Source organism: Lissotriton vulgaris, chromosome 3_1, assembly GCF_964263255.1.
Source record: "Lissotriton vulgaris chromosome 3_1, aLisVul1.2, whole genome shotgun sequence".
NCBI lineage: Eukaryota > Metazoa > Chordata > Amphibia > Caudata > Salamandridae > Lissotriton > Lissotriton vulgaris.
In genome coordinates, this window is record NC_141689.1 from 339,223,263 (window position 1) to 339,241,609 (window position 18,347).

Below are 18,347 nucleotides of genomic sequence, written 5' to 3' on the forward strand. Positions count from 1 at the left end.
GTGCACTCATGAGTGCCACCGAAGTGCCACGCCATGGCAATACCCATGTGTAGCAAGAAGGGATATGTCAGCTGTTGTGTTTATGACTTGATTCAAGACCAAAAGACCTTCTGTCAAGATATCATTAAAGTCGTCTCTTTTGTCTCTAGGGAGGTAGTCCGCAAACTGTTGGATCGATTCCCACAGTGCCTGGTCATATCTGCCTGTGGCATTAGCAGCTTTCATGGTAGTCGCTGCTGTGTTACGAACCTTTCTCCCTACTGAGTCTATTTTCCGGCTCTCTTTATCTGTTGGCACTGTTGAGGTTGGAGCCGTGGCATGTTACTTTTTCGCCGCCACCACAATAACAGAATCCGAAAATGGGTCTTTATGTAGGAAAGTAGGGTCCTGCTCAGGTGGCCAGTATTTCTTTTGCAGCCTGGATGGAGCGGTCTGAATTGAAGAGGGTTTCAGAAAAAGTTCCAAAGCTCGGTCTAGGAGGCACGGCACCAGAGGAAGTAAGGGACGTGAAGCTTGGTTTTGCTGTATAGTCTCAAACATTATGTTGTTGGTGTAGTAGTGGACACTAGAATGTAAAATTTGGAAGCACCGCACACCAGAACCTCTATAAAGGTCGAAATGTCATCAACTGGTGAAATCCAAGTGGAGGGGGGTTGGAGTCGGACAGTGTAGGAAAATACCTCCCTGTGCTTGAAGAGGAGGTTTCCCTGGTATGTCTGGAATGAGACACTCCTCTGCGACACCGATGATGTCTGTGTGGGACCTAGATCTTGTTTTTTGTGGTGGTGGCGGTGTAAACAGTGGAGGAAGAGGTGGAATCGGAGGAGGAGGCGGTATCGGAAATCTTGGCTCCACATCTGGTAGAGGAGCTGGAGACTGTGGAGGAGGAAGCATTGGAGAGTGAACATTCATAGATGGAGAATAGTTTTGGTGATGAAATGAATATGTTTTTGCTATTTCGTTTGTGCAATTGTTCTCATGTTAAGTTAGAATTTGCAGCACCATTTTATGTTTAGCCGCCATTTTGAATAATGTCGTCTGCTGCGTGTTCCCTCCTCGAGAAGCAGGCTGTGGAAAAGTTTAATTTTGTCAAGGTTAGGCCTCTCTCTACTAATGAATACGCTGTTATTATTAACACATTCCTTTCCTTTAGAAAGAGGCTTTCTTCCACTAGTCTAGCAGTAGGCACAAACAGCACGACCTTGGCATAGAGATAATGTGTGCCCGATCTCAGAGTCGAAACTCATCCTACTGTACTTCTTTGTTTTAGCTGCACCTGCTAGTAGAATTCCATTATGGGCGGGACTTTCTTAGTTCAGAAATGTACAAAATGAATCTCTATGTTTGCTGAAGTCAGTCCCTCTGCAGCAATCCTAGGAGGCTGGTCAGACTGGACTCCGCTCGAGTGTACCTGAATAAAGTATCCTTGGTTTGTATTCTCTACTGTCTGACCGACTCTTCATTTGTATGGAAGGCAGAAAGGTGGTCGTGAGTGACCCGGGTGGCCCTAATCGGGAGAATACCTACCTGTGCTTGAAGAGGAGGTGTCACTGGTATGTCTGGAATGAGACCTTCCTCCGTGACGCCGACGATGTTTGTGTGGGACCTAGACTTTGTGGTGGTGGCAGTGGTGGAGGTGGAGGCAGTGGTGGAAGAGGCAGAGGTAGAGGTGGTGTCGGTAATTTTGGTTCCACATCTGGTAGAGGAGGTGGAGACTGGGGAGGAGGAAGCGTTGGAGAGTGAACGTTCCTAGATGGAAAATAGGTTTGGGAGTACTCCGAATCCAATGTGTAAATAAGCCTTCTATTTTTCTGTGCCTCCTGAAGCCTTGAAGAAGCTGACAAAGTCCCTGAAGAAGATCTTTCCGTCCTCTCAATGTCGATCTACTCGCCGACGGCAACCTTCAACGTCGCCTGGAAGGAAGATCTATCCTCGACGTCGAGCGATGACATCTCAGCGTCGACCGATGGTGGGAGTGCATCAGCGATCGACGGTGGTGACTTGAGGCCGATCAACAGAATTGTCTTGACGTTGAGCGACTGACTGTGTGATAGGGCCCTCGACGGCCAAGGTGTCGCCATCAGCGGTGGGCTTCCTGACGCCGACCGAGGTATTCTTATCATCGACTTCGTAATCGATAAAGATCTTCTTCTCGACATGGAGCGTCAATGCCGTTTTGACCTAGAGCCCTGGGTTGACAGCGAACAGGTCGGCACTGAACCTCATCTGGGACTGGCGCCATTTTTCAGCCTTTCTTTTGCTGGGAAGACCCCACAGAGGCTAAAGACAGAGCCCTGGTATTGGACTGACCCTCTCCTTGCTCTGAAGTCCTACCTAAAGACTGGGCTTGCTGTTTTCGTCGCTCTTCTGGTCCAAAAAGTCAAATCTCCACTCTGTCACGCAAGGTGCGCTTAGTGAAAGTTTTACAGAAGGAACAGGAGTCAGGAACATGAGTAGCAGGCAGCCATAGTATACACACACTATGAGGATCAGTCTTGGCTTTCTTCCTACCATAGTCTGGACAATTATCGAAAAGAGATGGCATTTTTAAGTGAAAACTGCAAAATTTCTTGACAGAAAAAGACAGAAAAAAGTAGTGGAAGACCAAAGACATCGAGTGAAGTAGCTATTTGTTTTATTCAGAAGTGAATTTTGAAGAAAAAAACAAAATTAGTAGAGCTCAATGCTCCAGGGTCCTGACAGCATGAGCCGGAAAAAAAGAACTGAAGTAACTGCCAATAGCTGTGCATGATGGGATACTGGTAGCCTCTGGATTCTTAAAGGCACAGCTTCTATTTTTGAACATATAATGGCAGCCTACAACACTATTCTGTCCTCTTCTTTCATCTCTATCATGAAAAAAGGAGTTTGTGAAGGAGATTTTTCTGTGTTAAACACTTCAAAAATGAAACAAAATATAGTATACTGGCCCCTTTTTTCACTTCAAGATGACGATCCAGCCAGTGTAGCCTATTTATTTAAACTGCATTATTTTGTCTTCATCTCTTAAGTGACTTTGCAGGCCTTCCTGAAGAAAGGTGGAAAATCCAACTTAAGAGGATATATCTAAAGAAGTGCTAGAGGTCCTCCCACGTGGGCAGGACTATTCAAGTGCTTATGACTAAATATGGAAATTCCCTACGAGAGAACCATGGGGTCAGTGTCTACTGGGAGCTCCAACAAGCTTTGGCAACTGCAGCAGGCATGGAAGCAGAGAAGGAGCACATTGAGACCCGCAAGGTCCAGGGGACTCACCACAAGCAGGAGTGTCAGGGCAAGCCTCGAGCAAGCAGAGGAGCCCACTGAAGCAGGAGAAGACCCACAAGGGGATCCACAGACCAAAGGCACAGGGGTCGCAAAAGGACCCCGAGCAGCTAACCAAAGATGATGGCCCATGATGCAGAGGATGCACTGAGTGTGCTGTCCTTGCCAGGAAAAAATGCAGGAGGCAGGAGCTTCTTGTAGGCTGAAGATCTCTGGAGTGCAGAGCCAACAATCCTTGGCAACGGCAAGTTGATGCGGTGAACAGGTGTTCAGTACCACTGGTTCTGACTGGGGATACTGGCCTCAAAATTACAGAGATGACAGGTCAGGCCTCGAGGGAGTTGCAGAAACACCCTGTGTTGCTAAGCCTTTCGAAGTCTGTGAGAGGTCTGGAGCAGCAGGCTGGTCAGCTTTGTTGCGGAGCCTGCAGATGCAGGGGGGGTGACTCCTTCACTTTAAGGGAGATTACTTAGGGTGTCCTTGATGCCCACAGGTCTTTGGAAGATCCTGGATAAAGCACAGACACAAGACAACGAAGAAGACTTGCAGAACAGCGAGACCAGGAGCAGTCGGAGTCTTCCATGATGCAGTCTTGGTTCCAGGCGAAGTCCTAGTGTCCAACGGTCGAAGAGGGATGTGGTTTCAGGCTTGAGTCTTGTCCCACGACAAATCTGAGTACCCACCCACAGGGAAACCCTCAAATACCCTAGGAAAGGGGTTAGAACGACTCATGGGCCCCTCCATTGAAGGGGCTGGAAAAAGGGGAGGATACTCCCATGGCCTTTGTCCAGTTTCACACACGATTGGGCGCCAAGGACTCCCTGAACTGGCTCAAACTATAGCATGCAGAGCAGTAAGGTGGCGCTGGCAAGCGCCCCGCTCCAGCCCAATACACTAAGTCCTGTCTGGGAGGTGGCCACACCTCCCTTTGACAGGAAATCTATTGTTCTACCTGTCCGTGTCAGCAGCAGCGCTAGCTTGCTGGCAGACCCTGGAAGGCTGTTACCGGGAGTACTGGGAGCTTCACAGAGGAGCACCCCAGAGCATGGAATCATAACTTCAACACTGGTAATGGTGTTTGGGTATAATTTAAACATGTTTAATGCCAAACATGCCCATGTTTGGCAAAGCCACTATATAGTTAGCTATTGCGTAATGTTAGATGGCCACTATATTGTATTAAAAGGGCTGACCACACTTACAAAACCTGGAGAATCGACTCTGGGGTTTGTAGGGGTGTCCTGCTCATGCAAGGGCACCCACCTACTTATAACAAAGCACCCCACCTTCAGGATTGAAAGGTCTGCCTTAGGGGTGACATACAGGTTTTAAGTGTAGTGACCTCAGATGCAAGAAAACTTATATATGTTGTAAGTGGCACAGTTTGATGGTCTCTCATGGGTGACACAACCCTGGTGTACCTATGCCCTGGGTACCTTAGTACCATATACTAGGGACTTATAAGGGTACACAAATAGCCAACTGTGGAGGTTCAGAAGTACTTACCATGTCAGATTTAGGGAGGAAGGACAGTGACCGGGGTCCTAGGATCCCAGTCAAACTCGTCAACAAAACATACTGACACCAGCAAAAGGTGGGGGTAACCGTGCTAGAAGGGCCCTACCTTCATACAACCCCTGTTCTAGGTACCTGGCGTACCATTTATTAGGGACTTCCAGGGGTGCTAACGTCCTCAGCCAATTGTAACACAATTAGACTTTAACTTGTTTTAGGGAAGGAGCACTGGCATGGAGGTGTGGTTAGCAGACCCCAGAGCACTGTCAGTGTTGAAAATCAGCATCTAGTAGCTAAAGAAGGGGTCAACAAGTGTCTGTGTGTGTGTGTTTTAACTGCAACAACAGTCCAGGTCCCTACAAATGTAAAAGGCCCCAATTGACAAAGCTGGTGCTCAGTAACCGCTGTGTGCCCCGGACCCCCTAACTAACTGCCAGACAAAGAGAAAACAAAACAGTTGTACATGACTGTATCTCTTGCTTAGCCATTCTAGGTCATTTTAAGAGTAATACAACAATCCAGTATCGTACAAGCTTTGAAAGTGAGAATCTACTGTCTAACACACCAATATAAAAGAAATACTTTCAATATTAACAATATTAAATGAAATGTTTCCACTCTTTGGCTTCTCTTGTGGGTCCTCCCCTACCAAGCCTTGTATAACTTTCCTTTTTTAGGTCTCACCTAGCGACGCAGCGCATGCGCTGCCCGCTTGCGAGATCTATTGTCGTGGATTTGGCTTCAGAAGCGGGGTGGAAGCTCCACCCATGCTTCTGAATGGCGCTGCTCAAAAATGGGCGCTTTCCATTGGAAGGAAGGCATGTTTTGTTCCATCCCAGTCTCCTGCTCGCTGTGCCTGCACAGACAGGAGATGTGCATGTGCACGGCGTCTCTTCTTTTGCTCACGGGGGACTCAACAGTACAATGGCTGGCAGCAACGCTTCATTTCTCGTCTCGCACCGCTGCTCTGCCCGACTACCTTCCTCTCTTGCTCTGGGTATCCACCTCTTCATATAAGCAAGGCACGTAAGTGCAAGTTGCTCTGTATTTCCCAATCCAAAGGCGGTGGGGGATTTTTCAGTGCTGCGACGTAAATGCAAGTCTTTGCTGTGCACTGCCAGGTGCACTGTCAGCCGCAGCCTTCAATCCTCTGTCTTCTGTTCGCAGACTTTGCTGGCTTTGAGCACCTTGCTATCAATTAGCGAGTTTTTGATCTTGATTTGCTGCATTTGGCCCACTTGCTTCACCATAAAAGGCAGCACGGATAGGGATTCCTTCATGTTGGTAAACATGGGGTATGTATGTAAGAGGAAAGACCTTCAGTGCAAGTTTAATCAACTCTTTTATGAATGTTTTGCATGCACAGTGCGCTCTCCCACAGCCTCCACGAGCAAAACAATGAGGCACGCTGCACCACAAGCACTAACAGCTTTGTGTACATTTCTTTAAGGTTTGACAGCATGTTTTTGTGTTTTCACTGCCGGTACGCCTGTACAGCTCAGTGGGATTATGTGTGACAAAGGCGAATGCAGAGTTGATTTCAGGTTTAAAAATAAATAAATTATTATTTAGCACAGAAACTTAACTGCTCCCTCCAACTTACGTGTATTCTCTGTGCTGGGTTTGTCATTTCTTGATTGTATACATGCAATGGGAACTTTGCTCCACCACCTCCACTCTCTGGGGTTCTGCAGCCTTTTACTGGTCCCATTTCGTTGCTTCCACCGTCCCACGAAGTTTACGGTTCCCCTTCCATAACATGTTGGTAAACATCGGGGCATGTGTGTAGTTAGAAGGACCTTAGCTGTCAGGCTGCAAGTTTAATCGACTTGTTATTTTCCTTGTTCAACTTGCCAGGCTTTAGCGGCAGCAACAACTTTGTGTATCAGTTCCCGTCTCACCAATAAGGACAACGCATTAATTTTAAGCCTATTTTACTGCCCGACAGCGCACTTGCAGGCATGCTGGTTTTATTTATTCAATGGAATGCGACAGTCCAGTTTATTACTGACGGCTTTGTTCACCTCGTGAACTTGGAATGTAATCTTGTTTTTGTAGCAGTTCCTTCCTTCAGCGTGAGCAATAATTCTTAAATATTGCATCTCCCTAATTAACAGATACACAGGTATCTAGGGGCTATAAAGGAGAGATTCAGGACTGTGTGGGCATTCTCATCGGGATTGTTAAGAAAGTCAGCACAAAAGGCTTTCTTTGCAAACCTCTGCAAATTAGGGAAAAACACAGTATTTGACAAACTCCCACTGTCTAATTTTTTAAGGAGCTGTCCTAATAAACCCCGGATTTTTAATTTATGTTAAACCCAACAATCTTTGTTGTGCATGTTTATTCTTACTCTCTCCCCTGTCTGCTACTCACATTTCAGATCTACCCCCCTACCCTCTACATGTTGAACCCCAACTCCTCAAAGTTTATTGCTTCATGTGCCACTCCTATGTGTTTTTATGTATTTATTTTACACGCGGCTAAGTCAGGTCCTACCTCGCTGCTCTCCAAGATGGGTATCTAACCATATTAAAATAGTAAATTAAAACATAAGGGACACCATGTCATGGTGCATTTGCACATATATAAATGTACTGAAAACTGAACCCCTAGGTGTCTGTCACCACGCTGGTGCCAGCCACTTCCCTAAAGTTCGCAGGTTCCACATTCTATGTGTGTGCTTTTAAATGTGTATTTTTATTAAATAATAGGTAGTCCCTGTCACCCGCTACACATTGCACCTTGCATTTTAAGATTCTTTTTTTGTATTTTTATTCATCCATTCACATCCTTTTGTTAATATAGCCATAGTGTTACTGTATATCTGCTATAAAAGCTTAGAATATGATATAGTGTGCACTTTTTTCTTTAAATAATCACTCTACTGCCACAAAATAAATTCCATTTACAATGCCAATAGCTCCAACTCCAACAAATGCGAGACCTATTTCATTGCAAATGCTTGTTCCAGACAGTTGTACTAATAATCAACAGACTTGCATTCATTGTGAGAAAACGTGGAGCAATAAGGCACCTTATAAATAAAAGTTGGCTATGCACTGACAGTAAAACCTTAAACCTCCTGCCTTAATCAAATTACTATTAGACTGCGAAAGACATTTAAAAAGTCAAAATGAAAATCATAACTAAATGGACTCCACTTAGCATCGATTATTCCACATACAGTGGTAAGAGCATTCAGAAAAAGTAAGAAAACAAATCATACCTTTTATCTGGGCTGTGATCAAAGTTTGAAGCTCTTGGAGGGATACTTCGTATAAAATCCATGAAGAAAAAATCATTACCGTTGTTCTCAAAAAGATTTTGGCAAAGAGGTAAAAAAAGCGAATCAAGCTCCACAGACGAATCGTTGCCAGCTGGTGCAGAAATAATGTCACACTGAGGTGTGTAGATAATATTGAGGTAGTAAGAGACCATTTTCAGTAAACTGAAGGCTTCCATCAGGGTCCTGGAGAAAGGCTGATCCTGCTGATGAAGGATCAGTTTAACTACTTCAGATGTTAGCTTTATCATATGTCGAAACCCTTGTCTATGTGGCACATCCCACCGCAGGACAGTTAAACACTGCTGAAAAAGTTGGAAGACACAGTGCACCCATGAACTGTTCCTGGTATTCTTTCCTGATAATGTATCTTTTGGTATTAGTGCATATTTTGAAAACTGAAGCACATTGATTAGGTGAGTTAAAAGACCAACGGTACAATTCAATAGCAAGCCTTTTTCTTCAATGGTTCCAAATGATATTCCTAAACTCCAAGTAGCCAGGAGTTTTTTCTGAATACAGTTCAGCTCGGTAGAAATATTGCCTTCATCATCCATTTCATCTGTAGCATCCGCAGCATGAATTGTGTCAAACATGGATGCAAACTCCAACCTACCTTGATCCACACTCTTGCCAGAGGAATCAGGTTTAAAACTGAAAGAGATGAATCCATCCTTTGACAGAACTTCATCATCAGAATCTTCTTCGTAACCCTTTGGACAAAAAAAATGTTTAGGTAGGATTTAACTGCTCAAGAACCATACACAATTCTGCAAAATAACCATAATACAACTTGATTAATATGAGCCGACGCTCGGGATTCATGAATCGAAGTATACCTAAATTGCAAAGGTGACACTCTTTGTGAGGTCTATCTTGGTTCTTTCATTACTTGTATCCACCCTTTAGGGCAGGAATCTTAATATCCTCTTTATTAGCCCAGTATAAAGCCACCTTCACGGTACACAGCCATTACACCACTGTGGTGCGGACCTATGCAGGGGGCACACAGCAGGCACACAATCCTCGTCCATTCTGAGTGAGCAAAATGTACGTTTTCGAGAAGATTGCTATAAACAATATCAAATCATAAGTATAAAGCATTATGAAATACATTTGAGCCTCCAATTAATTTACCTAGTCTAGCAAACCTGGGTTACCTAAAGATTAAAGATTCACACAAAACAGGCTAATTGCCATACATAATACTTCCTTGACTAAGAAGGGCCTAAAAAAGACAATGTATCTACCTTCGATAACGTTCTTTTTGTCTGATATAAGGGGTCCTGCAGATTTGAGATGAATCCTTGCACCAAGCAACAGTCTGTATTCAGATGTTTTTCTTCCAGTTATCCTCACTGGCACTAGGTGGCGCCAATCACAGTTCAAGCTGGGTTGGTACACCAGTGACTCAATTCTAGCCATACTTTTACGATCTCCAACAGAGGCAGTGGATACCATATGATAAAGCCCAAAATAAAATAATCAAACATTTATCAAAGTATACAGGTGGCAGCTGCAACGCTTGTCTTAATGAGAACTCGTGGATCATCAACATCTCAGGCATTAGCTGAGCTGCATTGGCTCCCAATGAGCCAAAGGATATTGTTCAAGTCCTTGTGCAATGCCTTTAAAGCACTTCACGGACTTGGACCCAAACCGATTCAAGTTAGGTTTGGATGGTATGCACCTGCACGTAGCTTGCGTGCGTCGGCAGCTAATTTGGCAATCATTTCAAGGATTAAGAGATCTACAATGGGGGAACAAGCATTCGGCAAAGCAGCCGCCCGCTTATGGAAGAGTCTCCCCCGGAATTGAGGCAAATACAGGATCTGCTGCTGTTCCGAAAGAAAGTTAAGACTTGGCTCTTCCCCAGAATGTAACTGGCCTTTGCTTCTGCAGCTTCCTTTCTAACCTCTCTTTTCACTGTGTCTTAGCGCCAGGATGCCCGTAGGGTTACAGCGCGCTTTATAAATGTAAATACATACATACATACAAAAGATCTCAGGAGGGAAATTGGTAGGTTGGGAATCTGCAGGATACCTGTATTCATCAGAAAAAACGTTCCAGAACAGAAGTAACCCTTTTTTTAAAATGGATACTCACTCCTGCAGATGTCTTAAATTAACTCATCCCATAGCCGTCAATCGGAACTGAGCAGAGGGCATGAAACACTCTAAAACAAGAAGGAATGCAGTACAGCTCTAATAAACTTAGACTATTCTGCTCACTCAATACCACACAGTAGCGGATGGCTAAGGAATGTGTTGAAGACCAAATTGCTGCAGTGCAAGTCTACTGAGCAGTAACACCCCATGCACAATGATTGCTTCCTGAGATATTTGTTTGTCTCAGATCTAGAATAGGCATCCATTTGCTAGATTTAAACTTTATCAAGAAGAAATGAATAGAAAGCTATACTTTTAGGATTGAATGGGATTACTTCTACAGCTCTTTTCTTTAGCATCAACAGACTTTCCAACTGCAAGAGATGGAGATGGGACCTTCTTCAGTCTGGGGTAGGAGATTTTTGGATATATTCCAAAGTGTGACTGTATGAAACAAAGTCCACGACCCAATGACCTTTTGTTATAATCTCCAATTCTGTGCTACAGTTGGATATTTGCCCCTGACTTACTTCAGGATAAGCATTATTGTGGCCAGAGTCTTTTTTCCATCATGATCTTTTACCTATGTCTTTGTTCTGAGGGCCTGGTTTCCTCCTTGGAGCTTGTTTTGCAGAGGCCGCTGATGGCTGAGGCCTGTATGGTTGAGTAGGATATTGAGATCTATGTATGGTGTGGCTAATATCGATAGGATCGATCTCTCCCCTATAAGTGAATTGCCCTGGGCTCTTGATCTGCAAAAGGGCTGTCGTCTTTGCTGCAGAATACTGAGAGATCTTGTGGTATTGGTGTTAGTTTTGATACTGGAAGAATAGTTCAACTCCAGGCCCGACGTTGCCATTTAAAGTAATGGCAAAACCAGACTTCCCCCTGGTACATGTGTAAGTTACCCTTATGGCAGGTCTAGTGAGTACTAAGGCAAGGTGCAACATATCTCACAGGCACCACAAGTATTTTACATGTTATGGTAGTAGTTTCAAGTTACAAGTTTATTTGTTTATGATTTTTGAACTCCGAAGATCAAATACAACCAGATTTAGTAATCATAGCCCACATATAAATGTTTTAGTACATATTTAAAAAAAACTTTAAAAAGTTAAAAATCCTATGACAAAACATTTCATTTGGTGGTTCATAAATGGAATCTGTTAGTGCAGAGGCAGAAAGGATAGATAATTGTAAACAGATTGGCCTCATCCATTTACGCCGATACAGTAATAGGGCGGGGCAGATACACAGCACATGGTTAACATCCTGGATAGAATAATTGCACAAATTACAAACCGGGGAAGAACGTTGTTTAAAGGGAGTATACCCTGACTCAATAATAACCAAAAGCGGCGCACTCCATGGGGCAGGTTCCAAGAGATATAAGCCTGTACTTTATTTATCACACAGGATTTAATGGCCGGGTGGGCACCTCTCTTTAAAATACGTGCTTCCCTATCCCTGGTGAAACTTAATTTCCAGGTGGCCTGCTTCGAAGTGGACTTTAATTGATATGGTGATAGGGTGAAAAGTACGGATTCATCCAGTTGTAGCAAGTCAACCGCAGTTTTAAAATTTTTAACAAATAATGACTGCTCATTTAAGCTTTCTAATATTTCTTTCTGGATAAAAAAATCTTAGTGTACCAGGATCACCCTTTACCAGGCTTGTAACCCATCGCACTATCCCTGCAAGACCCTGTACCCAGCTACTTCTTAAACCGAATTCTAACCTTAGTAAAGCCACAGGGCAAGCAGAGTTGACTGAGGCTAGGCTCCTTAAAATGTTGACTTCTGTTGTATTCAGAAAGCCCCATTGTCCTATACCAAGTAATTCAATACCATACAGTAGGGAAGCAGGAATTTTAGCACAAAATACCTCTAATAAAAGTGCAAAGTGTCTTTTTCCAGTAGATCTGTAGAGGGAGCCCAAGCTTTTCCCCTGTGTAATCGCTTTATAAATGTTATTTTCTAAATAGGCTTTATCACTTAGGTTGCTGCACACAGTTTTTCCCAAGAAAACATATGATTTTACTAGTTCCAGTTTTTGGCCACCCACCGACCAAACAAAATTCCCATACTTCAACTTTTTTGTTCCATGCATGCACATTATTTTGCTTTTAGATACGTTTATCTTTAGATAGTGGGCCCTCTGCATATTCATGCAGCACCTGCAGTCGACTATTTAATCCCCTCGGCGGCAAATCCAATATTAAAATGTCGTCAGCATAAAGTAAGCAAGCAATCGGTTTTCCCCCCAGTAACGGGGCGATGCCCTCACTTTGAGACAAAGCATGAGGAAGGTTAGATAAATATAGGGAAAATAGTAGAGGAGCCAATAAACATCCATGTTTTAGGCCATTTACAGTAGGGATGGTTTGGGAGAGACCTCTTTCCCCTCCCATTAATACTCTACACCAAGTGTCCGTATGGAGAGCACAGACTAGTTCCAAGAGGATGGCCGGCATACCCAGGTACGACAGTTTTCTCCACAGCAGAAGACGATCTACTTTATCGGATGCTGAGGCGAAGTCTATGAACGCTGTGTACACTCTTCCTCCTCTAACTTGAACATATTTTTCGTTTACTACTTGTATTGCCGTTAGGTTATCGATAGTTCCGTGCTTTGTCCTAAACCCGGTTTGTTCAAATGGTAAAATGTTACCCGCATCCACCCAGTCATTAATTTGGATCAAGGGGCATTTAGCAAAAACTTTACCTACTGCCTCTAGAAGTGCAATTTGACGGTAGTTGTGAGGAGCATTTCGGTCTCCCTTCTTGAACAGGGGGACTAATATACTCCCCTTCCAAGAAGGGTGGACCATTTTATTTGCATAGCAATACTTAAACATCGGATAGAGGATTTTACTCCACACTGTACTATTTTATTTTAAAATTGTATTTGGTAACTCATCCGGGCCCATCGCCCCGGAGGATCGCAGGTAATAATATCGGTAAACTGTTGTTTTTACTATGGAACAGCTTGGTCGCGCAAACAGCGAATGCAGATTTACACCCTGACCCCTCTCAGCTGTATTAACTCTGGAATGGTGCAACCAAAGCGGGTCATCCAAGATATAAAAAAAACTCAATAGATTAGGCCTGACTTGAGTCTCAGGCCGAAATAAATATAACAAGTTTCAGTGGGGATCTTTAGCAAAGTTGCAACCTTGTTGCCTTCAGTCCACTGTGCCCATACTGTTTATACTTTGGGCCCTGTAGCAGAAACAGCCTTCTGCCCTTATGGGGGAAAGTGCTAATGAATTCCAGGACAAGGGCCTGCTCTGTATGGAGGTGTCAACTCCCTCCTGCAGGAAGCCACACTGGTTTTGGCCCAAAAGACAAGCTTCAGAAGAGAAGCGCAAATGGGCAACACTTTAAAGATGGGCTGCTCCATTGTTCACACAAACAGGCTGGCACTTGGGACAGGAGAAGGGAAATCAGTTGCCAACCAAGCTTTCCAGGGGTGTAGAGCCCCCTTGGTAGCCACACCACTGGATTGGGTTAGGGAACTCCACACACTGGGAGAAGTGTCATGCGATATCACGAGTGGGCAGAATGATGCATCCTGGGATGTCCATATGCCTCACTTAGCAGGAAGTGGTCATCGGGTGGGAGAGAACCTGGGAGCCCATTGGATACCAACTGCAACCTGCTCTGAAGGCATTTTCTGAGTATAAGTAGGGCACCCCAAACTCAGATCTCGACTGGACTGGAAGGAGGACTTACGAAGGACTGACCTGCTGTGACTTGGAACCAGCAAAGAGAAGCTGCACCCACATGGACTGCACCTGCTAAACCTGGTGGCTAGCAAAGGGGGGGTACTGTGCCAGATGTGTTCTGCTTGAGGATAGCCCGTCTCCAGAGTCCAGCCAAAGGCAAAAGACTCAAAGGGTCAGTGAGCTGACCTCATGTTCACAGCACTGGAACACAACAGCTGAGAAGCATGCTTGGGCAAGTTGGTAGCCCAAAGTATTCAACCTGCTGCCATGCAGCACCAGGGACCAGGACCCAATGCACAAAGTTTCCCCGAGTCGGCTGAGCCCGGGAGTATTGGCGATGTGCAGCTGGGACCCGAAAGGACGAGTTATTGACCCAGGAAGGATTGGCCTGTAAACACAATGCTGGGCGACCAGTAGTCCAGTGACCATTGTACTTCTGCCAGCACCGAGAGGACTTCAAGAGACCAGTACGGACTCACCCCCTTTGAGGAACAAGGAGTAGTCACAGCAAGAACCCTGTCGACCGCTTCACACCTGCAGCATCCTTGGAGCATCCTCCGCGTCCTTCATCAGTTGCATCAAACCCCTTCAATTGAAAAGTGCTCCAACAAATAAGATGCCTCAAACTGGCTGGGGACTGCTTCACCTCCTGAGGCTGGTCCCACTGACTGGCTCTCTAGTGGAGTTAGTTGCCTAAAGTGACTAAGTACTGCATTCCAAATAGCCAAACTTTTTAGTAAAAAGGTTATAAAGTATCAAATTCATTCATTTCGCTCATTCGTGGTTGAGTGAAAACCGGATTTACTTTAGCTTGTAAATTCTATATCTCCAGAACCCCCTGCTGGATCTTTTTCGTAGTGATGTCTGAAAATACATAATAATACAGTCTATTTTTATAAATTGGTGTCGGATTTCTTTGGTTTCTTGTTCATTTCTTCAATAGTTTTGGTGCTTTTTAAATGCTTTGATTTTGTTCCTTTGTGTAAACCACATTGCTGCACAAAGCTATAGCTATACAGGGTTGAGCTGAAGGTTTGACAAACGAAACCTAAGGGTCCTAAAGGTTTACAAGTGCTTAGTACGGTGAGGTCGTACAACCACACTATGTAATACACCCCCATTTCCTCACATGTCCCTTTAACCTTAGTTTTTACAGTGACATTCAAGGTTTTTTTAATGTAAAGTAAGATAACATTACAATTTCTAAGTATGGCGTCACTATAACCTTTTTATCAGTGAATTTCTATATTTTTTTAATGTAAAATAAGCTGTACAGCTCTCTGTGCTGCATGATTTTGGGTGCCCATCACCCCCACCGCACATGGCTAGGTCCTGCGTCCAAACCCCCCACTGCCACACATGGCTGACTATGTCATGTCACAGTATAAAGGCTGTCATTGTAAGTAAGGCTAGCCTCATTTCAATCACACAATACACCATAAATTGAAGTTTTAAATGGAACACCATCCACTCTCTTGCAGAAATGGAATCTCTTCTAGTACTGAGCTGGCTTCAGCCCAAATCTCCTAATCAGCGTTTCTTGCATTTATTCATGGACCATCTGGTCTACCACAGGCATTCTCCCAATGAGGACTGTCCCTTCCAATGGCATGTGCCCATTAAGACAGCTTCTTTAGAGACCTCATTTAAGGACTGCGCTTTACAAGCGATTTCAAAGCTCACCACCCATTCCAAAATATCATGACATTCCACATACACATTTACAGGATATTTTGGGTCCTTGGTCACAAACTGACCAGAACTGGATGTAAAGTCACTTATCACAGTCAGAGTTGCCATTGCTGCCATCCTAGGTTTCTCTTTCTCAAGGGCTATCTTATCCCTTTCCTTTCCCTTCTGTTTCTCTTTCCGCTCTCTGTTTCTCCTCCCAGTCTCGCAATTTCTCCTCTTGGGCCCATCCCTCCTGTCTCTCCCGCCTCCTCTCTTGTTCCAAGTGAGCTAATCTTAGCTTCTCCCTCTCGATCTCTCTGGCTTTCTCATCTTCCTCAGCCTTAAGTTTCTGAAGCTCAGGGTGTCTGCTAGACTCAGTCCTTCCAAGTGCATTACAGGTAGAATCCTAGAAATTAGAGGTGGTGTGCAAAACTGAGGTATTTTAGAAATGAAAGGTGTTGAGTGTCTTGGTGATAATCAAATGAAAATGCATTAGGGGACAAACTCGGCGTTTGGCTGGGATAGATCTGCGCTAAAAGAATCCTAGAGCCTGAATCCACAGGCCTCTCTTCTTGAGTTCCTAGCATGGTTTCCTTCACAGAACCAACTACAGCCCTTTCACCCAGTAGCTCAAATTGGTCCCTAATTAAATCAGCAAGGATGGGGCGTGCACAAGCAGCATGGCCGACACAACGTGAGCTCCTTCGGCTCCCTGCCGGCCAGCTTAGAAACCGGTAAAACATCTGATCCTGGGGAACTCGGACCAAGCGAAAGGGGCCCAAGAGTCCCGGAGTCCTGGGGGCACACCCTGTTCCGGAGTTCGCCCACCCGGTGGACGGTGGGCGGCAGTGGCGGCCCGGGCTACAAGACGACGGGACCGAATCACGGTAGGCCGGTGCTGCGGCCTATAACGACATGTCGGGGCGGCCTGCGATCTGGGAGCCCCTTGCGGCCGGACTTGAAGGTAGCGGGACAGTAGAGGAGGCGCCCACTGCCATCGGGGGCCTCCCGTGTAGTGTGGCCTTTCCGGTAGGTGGACCGCGAGACTGAGGTGGTGGCCTGCATCGCGGCGGCGGAGGCAACCCGCGCTCCAGGCGCCCATCGGGACTGAGTCAGCAGTGCGGCGTCGAGGCAAGGGAGGTGCCCACCGCCATCGGGGGCCTCCCGTGAAGTACGGAGCGCCTGCGATCCGTCCGGGCCCTGTGGTGGGCAGGCGGCGAAGTCAAGGCGACGGACTGAACCAGAGCGGCGGGGGCGGCCCGAGCTCCCAGACTCCTCTAAGACTGGCCCAACAGTGAAGCGCACGAAGCCAGGGAGGAGCCCACTGCCATCCGGGGCCTCCAGTGAGGTGTGGGGCACCAGACGCCTGTTCGGGCCTTGTAAGGGACACACAAGGTGCGGGAGGCGAGGTCGGGGCGGCGGCCTGCACGAGTGCGGCGGGAGAGGCCCGCGATCTCTGTCCCCTTTGAGTGCATCTTGCCAGCGTGGGAGGCGCCCACTGCCACCGGGGAGCCTCCCAAGAAGAGAGGACCTCCTGTAGGCCGTCGGGATCCTGTGGATGACCGCCCGAGGTAACAGGCCTAGCCGGGACTGCGGCCTACACCGGCGGGGTGGAGGCGGCCCGCGATCCAGGTGGTCCTTGAGGCCGGCCCTAACAGACAGCGGAAACACAAGGGAGGCACCCACTGTCAACAGGGGGCCTTCCGTGAAGTCAGGAAATGCCGTAGCCCGTCGGGGTCCTGCAGGTACCTACCTGGGGTGACAAGTGCGGCCGAAACCGAGGCCTGCACTGGCGGAGTGACAAACCGGGGCCAGGTCGTGGAGAGGGAGGTCTCGGAGGACGCCTGAGACATCCCTGAAGGGGTTGGAGCCTCATCCTGCTCCTGGACTGTACCCTCGGCACACGAGAGGAGGTGTTGAGGCGCTGTGGGGCTTGTGGAGCGATGCGGGCCCACTGGGAGTGGGGGAGGGCGTTGGCGCCCCTCTGCCACGCTGCTGCTCCTGTTGAACTGCGAGGGGTGAGTGGAGACGCCTGGAGCTGCCCTATGGATCTCGACGGTCTGCGGACCTAGCACGGTACCCGCTCTCCTTAGGGGTCTGACGCGGCTGTGCCAGTCCGGCCTCTGTGGAACCTTGGGACGCTGCGACCAGGTACCTAGGGACTCCTTCTACGAGCCGGGAATTTCAATGATGACGCAGTGGTGAGTGGGAGCTGGTGTTGTAGGGAGCCGCAGCAGCGCGCAGCCATAGAGACAGTAGCGGACTCTGCACATCTTCATGGGCCTCTGAGAGGGGGCTGCTTGGGGGCGCTTCTGCTGCTCGGACGCCCAGGTGCGGTCCCTTTAGGCTCCTGCAATGCGTAAGGACAAGATGCCCCAAGCCTCTCAGCCAAACACCATAACACAATACACCACCCAGTGACACCCTTCACAGCGTATTAAGCGTCAGTCGGGACAAGACGGAGAGAGTGCGGTACCCGACGATCCCTCCCGGGCGGAGCTGCTGAAGGCAATACAGGGGTCCCACTCCGCCCTGGAAAGGCAAATAGAAACAGTGTCCATAGATGTGAACCTCTTGAGAACGGACCTGCGAAAAGTGGCGGATAAGGTCTCAACTGCGGAGGGGAATATTGTCCAGCTGCAGGGAGAGGTGGCGTCCCTCAAAAAAACGGTCTCGCAGCTCACCGCCTCAACAGGGGTGCTGGAGCGTAGGGCGGAAGATGCGGAAGGGAAGGCACGCCCCAGTAACATTAGGGTTCTTGGCATCCCCGAATGCT

At 46.7% G+C, this 18,347-nt stretch overlaps 1 protein-coding gene across 1 annotated transcript in view; it reads right to left on the bottom strand.

Moving 5' to 3' along the window:
- The window catches only part of CPLANE1 (ciliogenesis and planar polarity effector complex subunit 1), a 2,360,818-nt gene that overhangs the window by 1,895,905 nt on the left and 446,566 nt on the right, over positions 1-18,347 (bottom strand). The window contains exon 12 of the mRNA XM_086960545.1: positions 8,009-8,778. Coding sequence (XP_086816671.1) covers positions 8,009-8,778 — 770 coding nt within the window. The remainder of the gene's footprint in view (positions 1-8,008; positions 8,779-18,347) is intronic.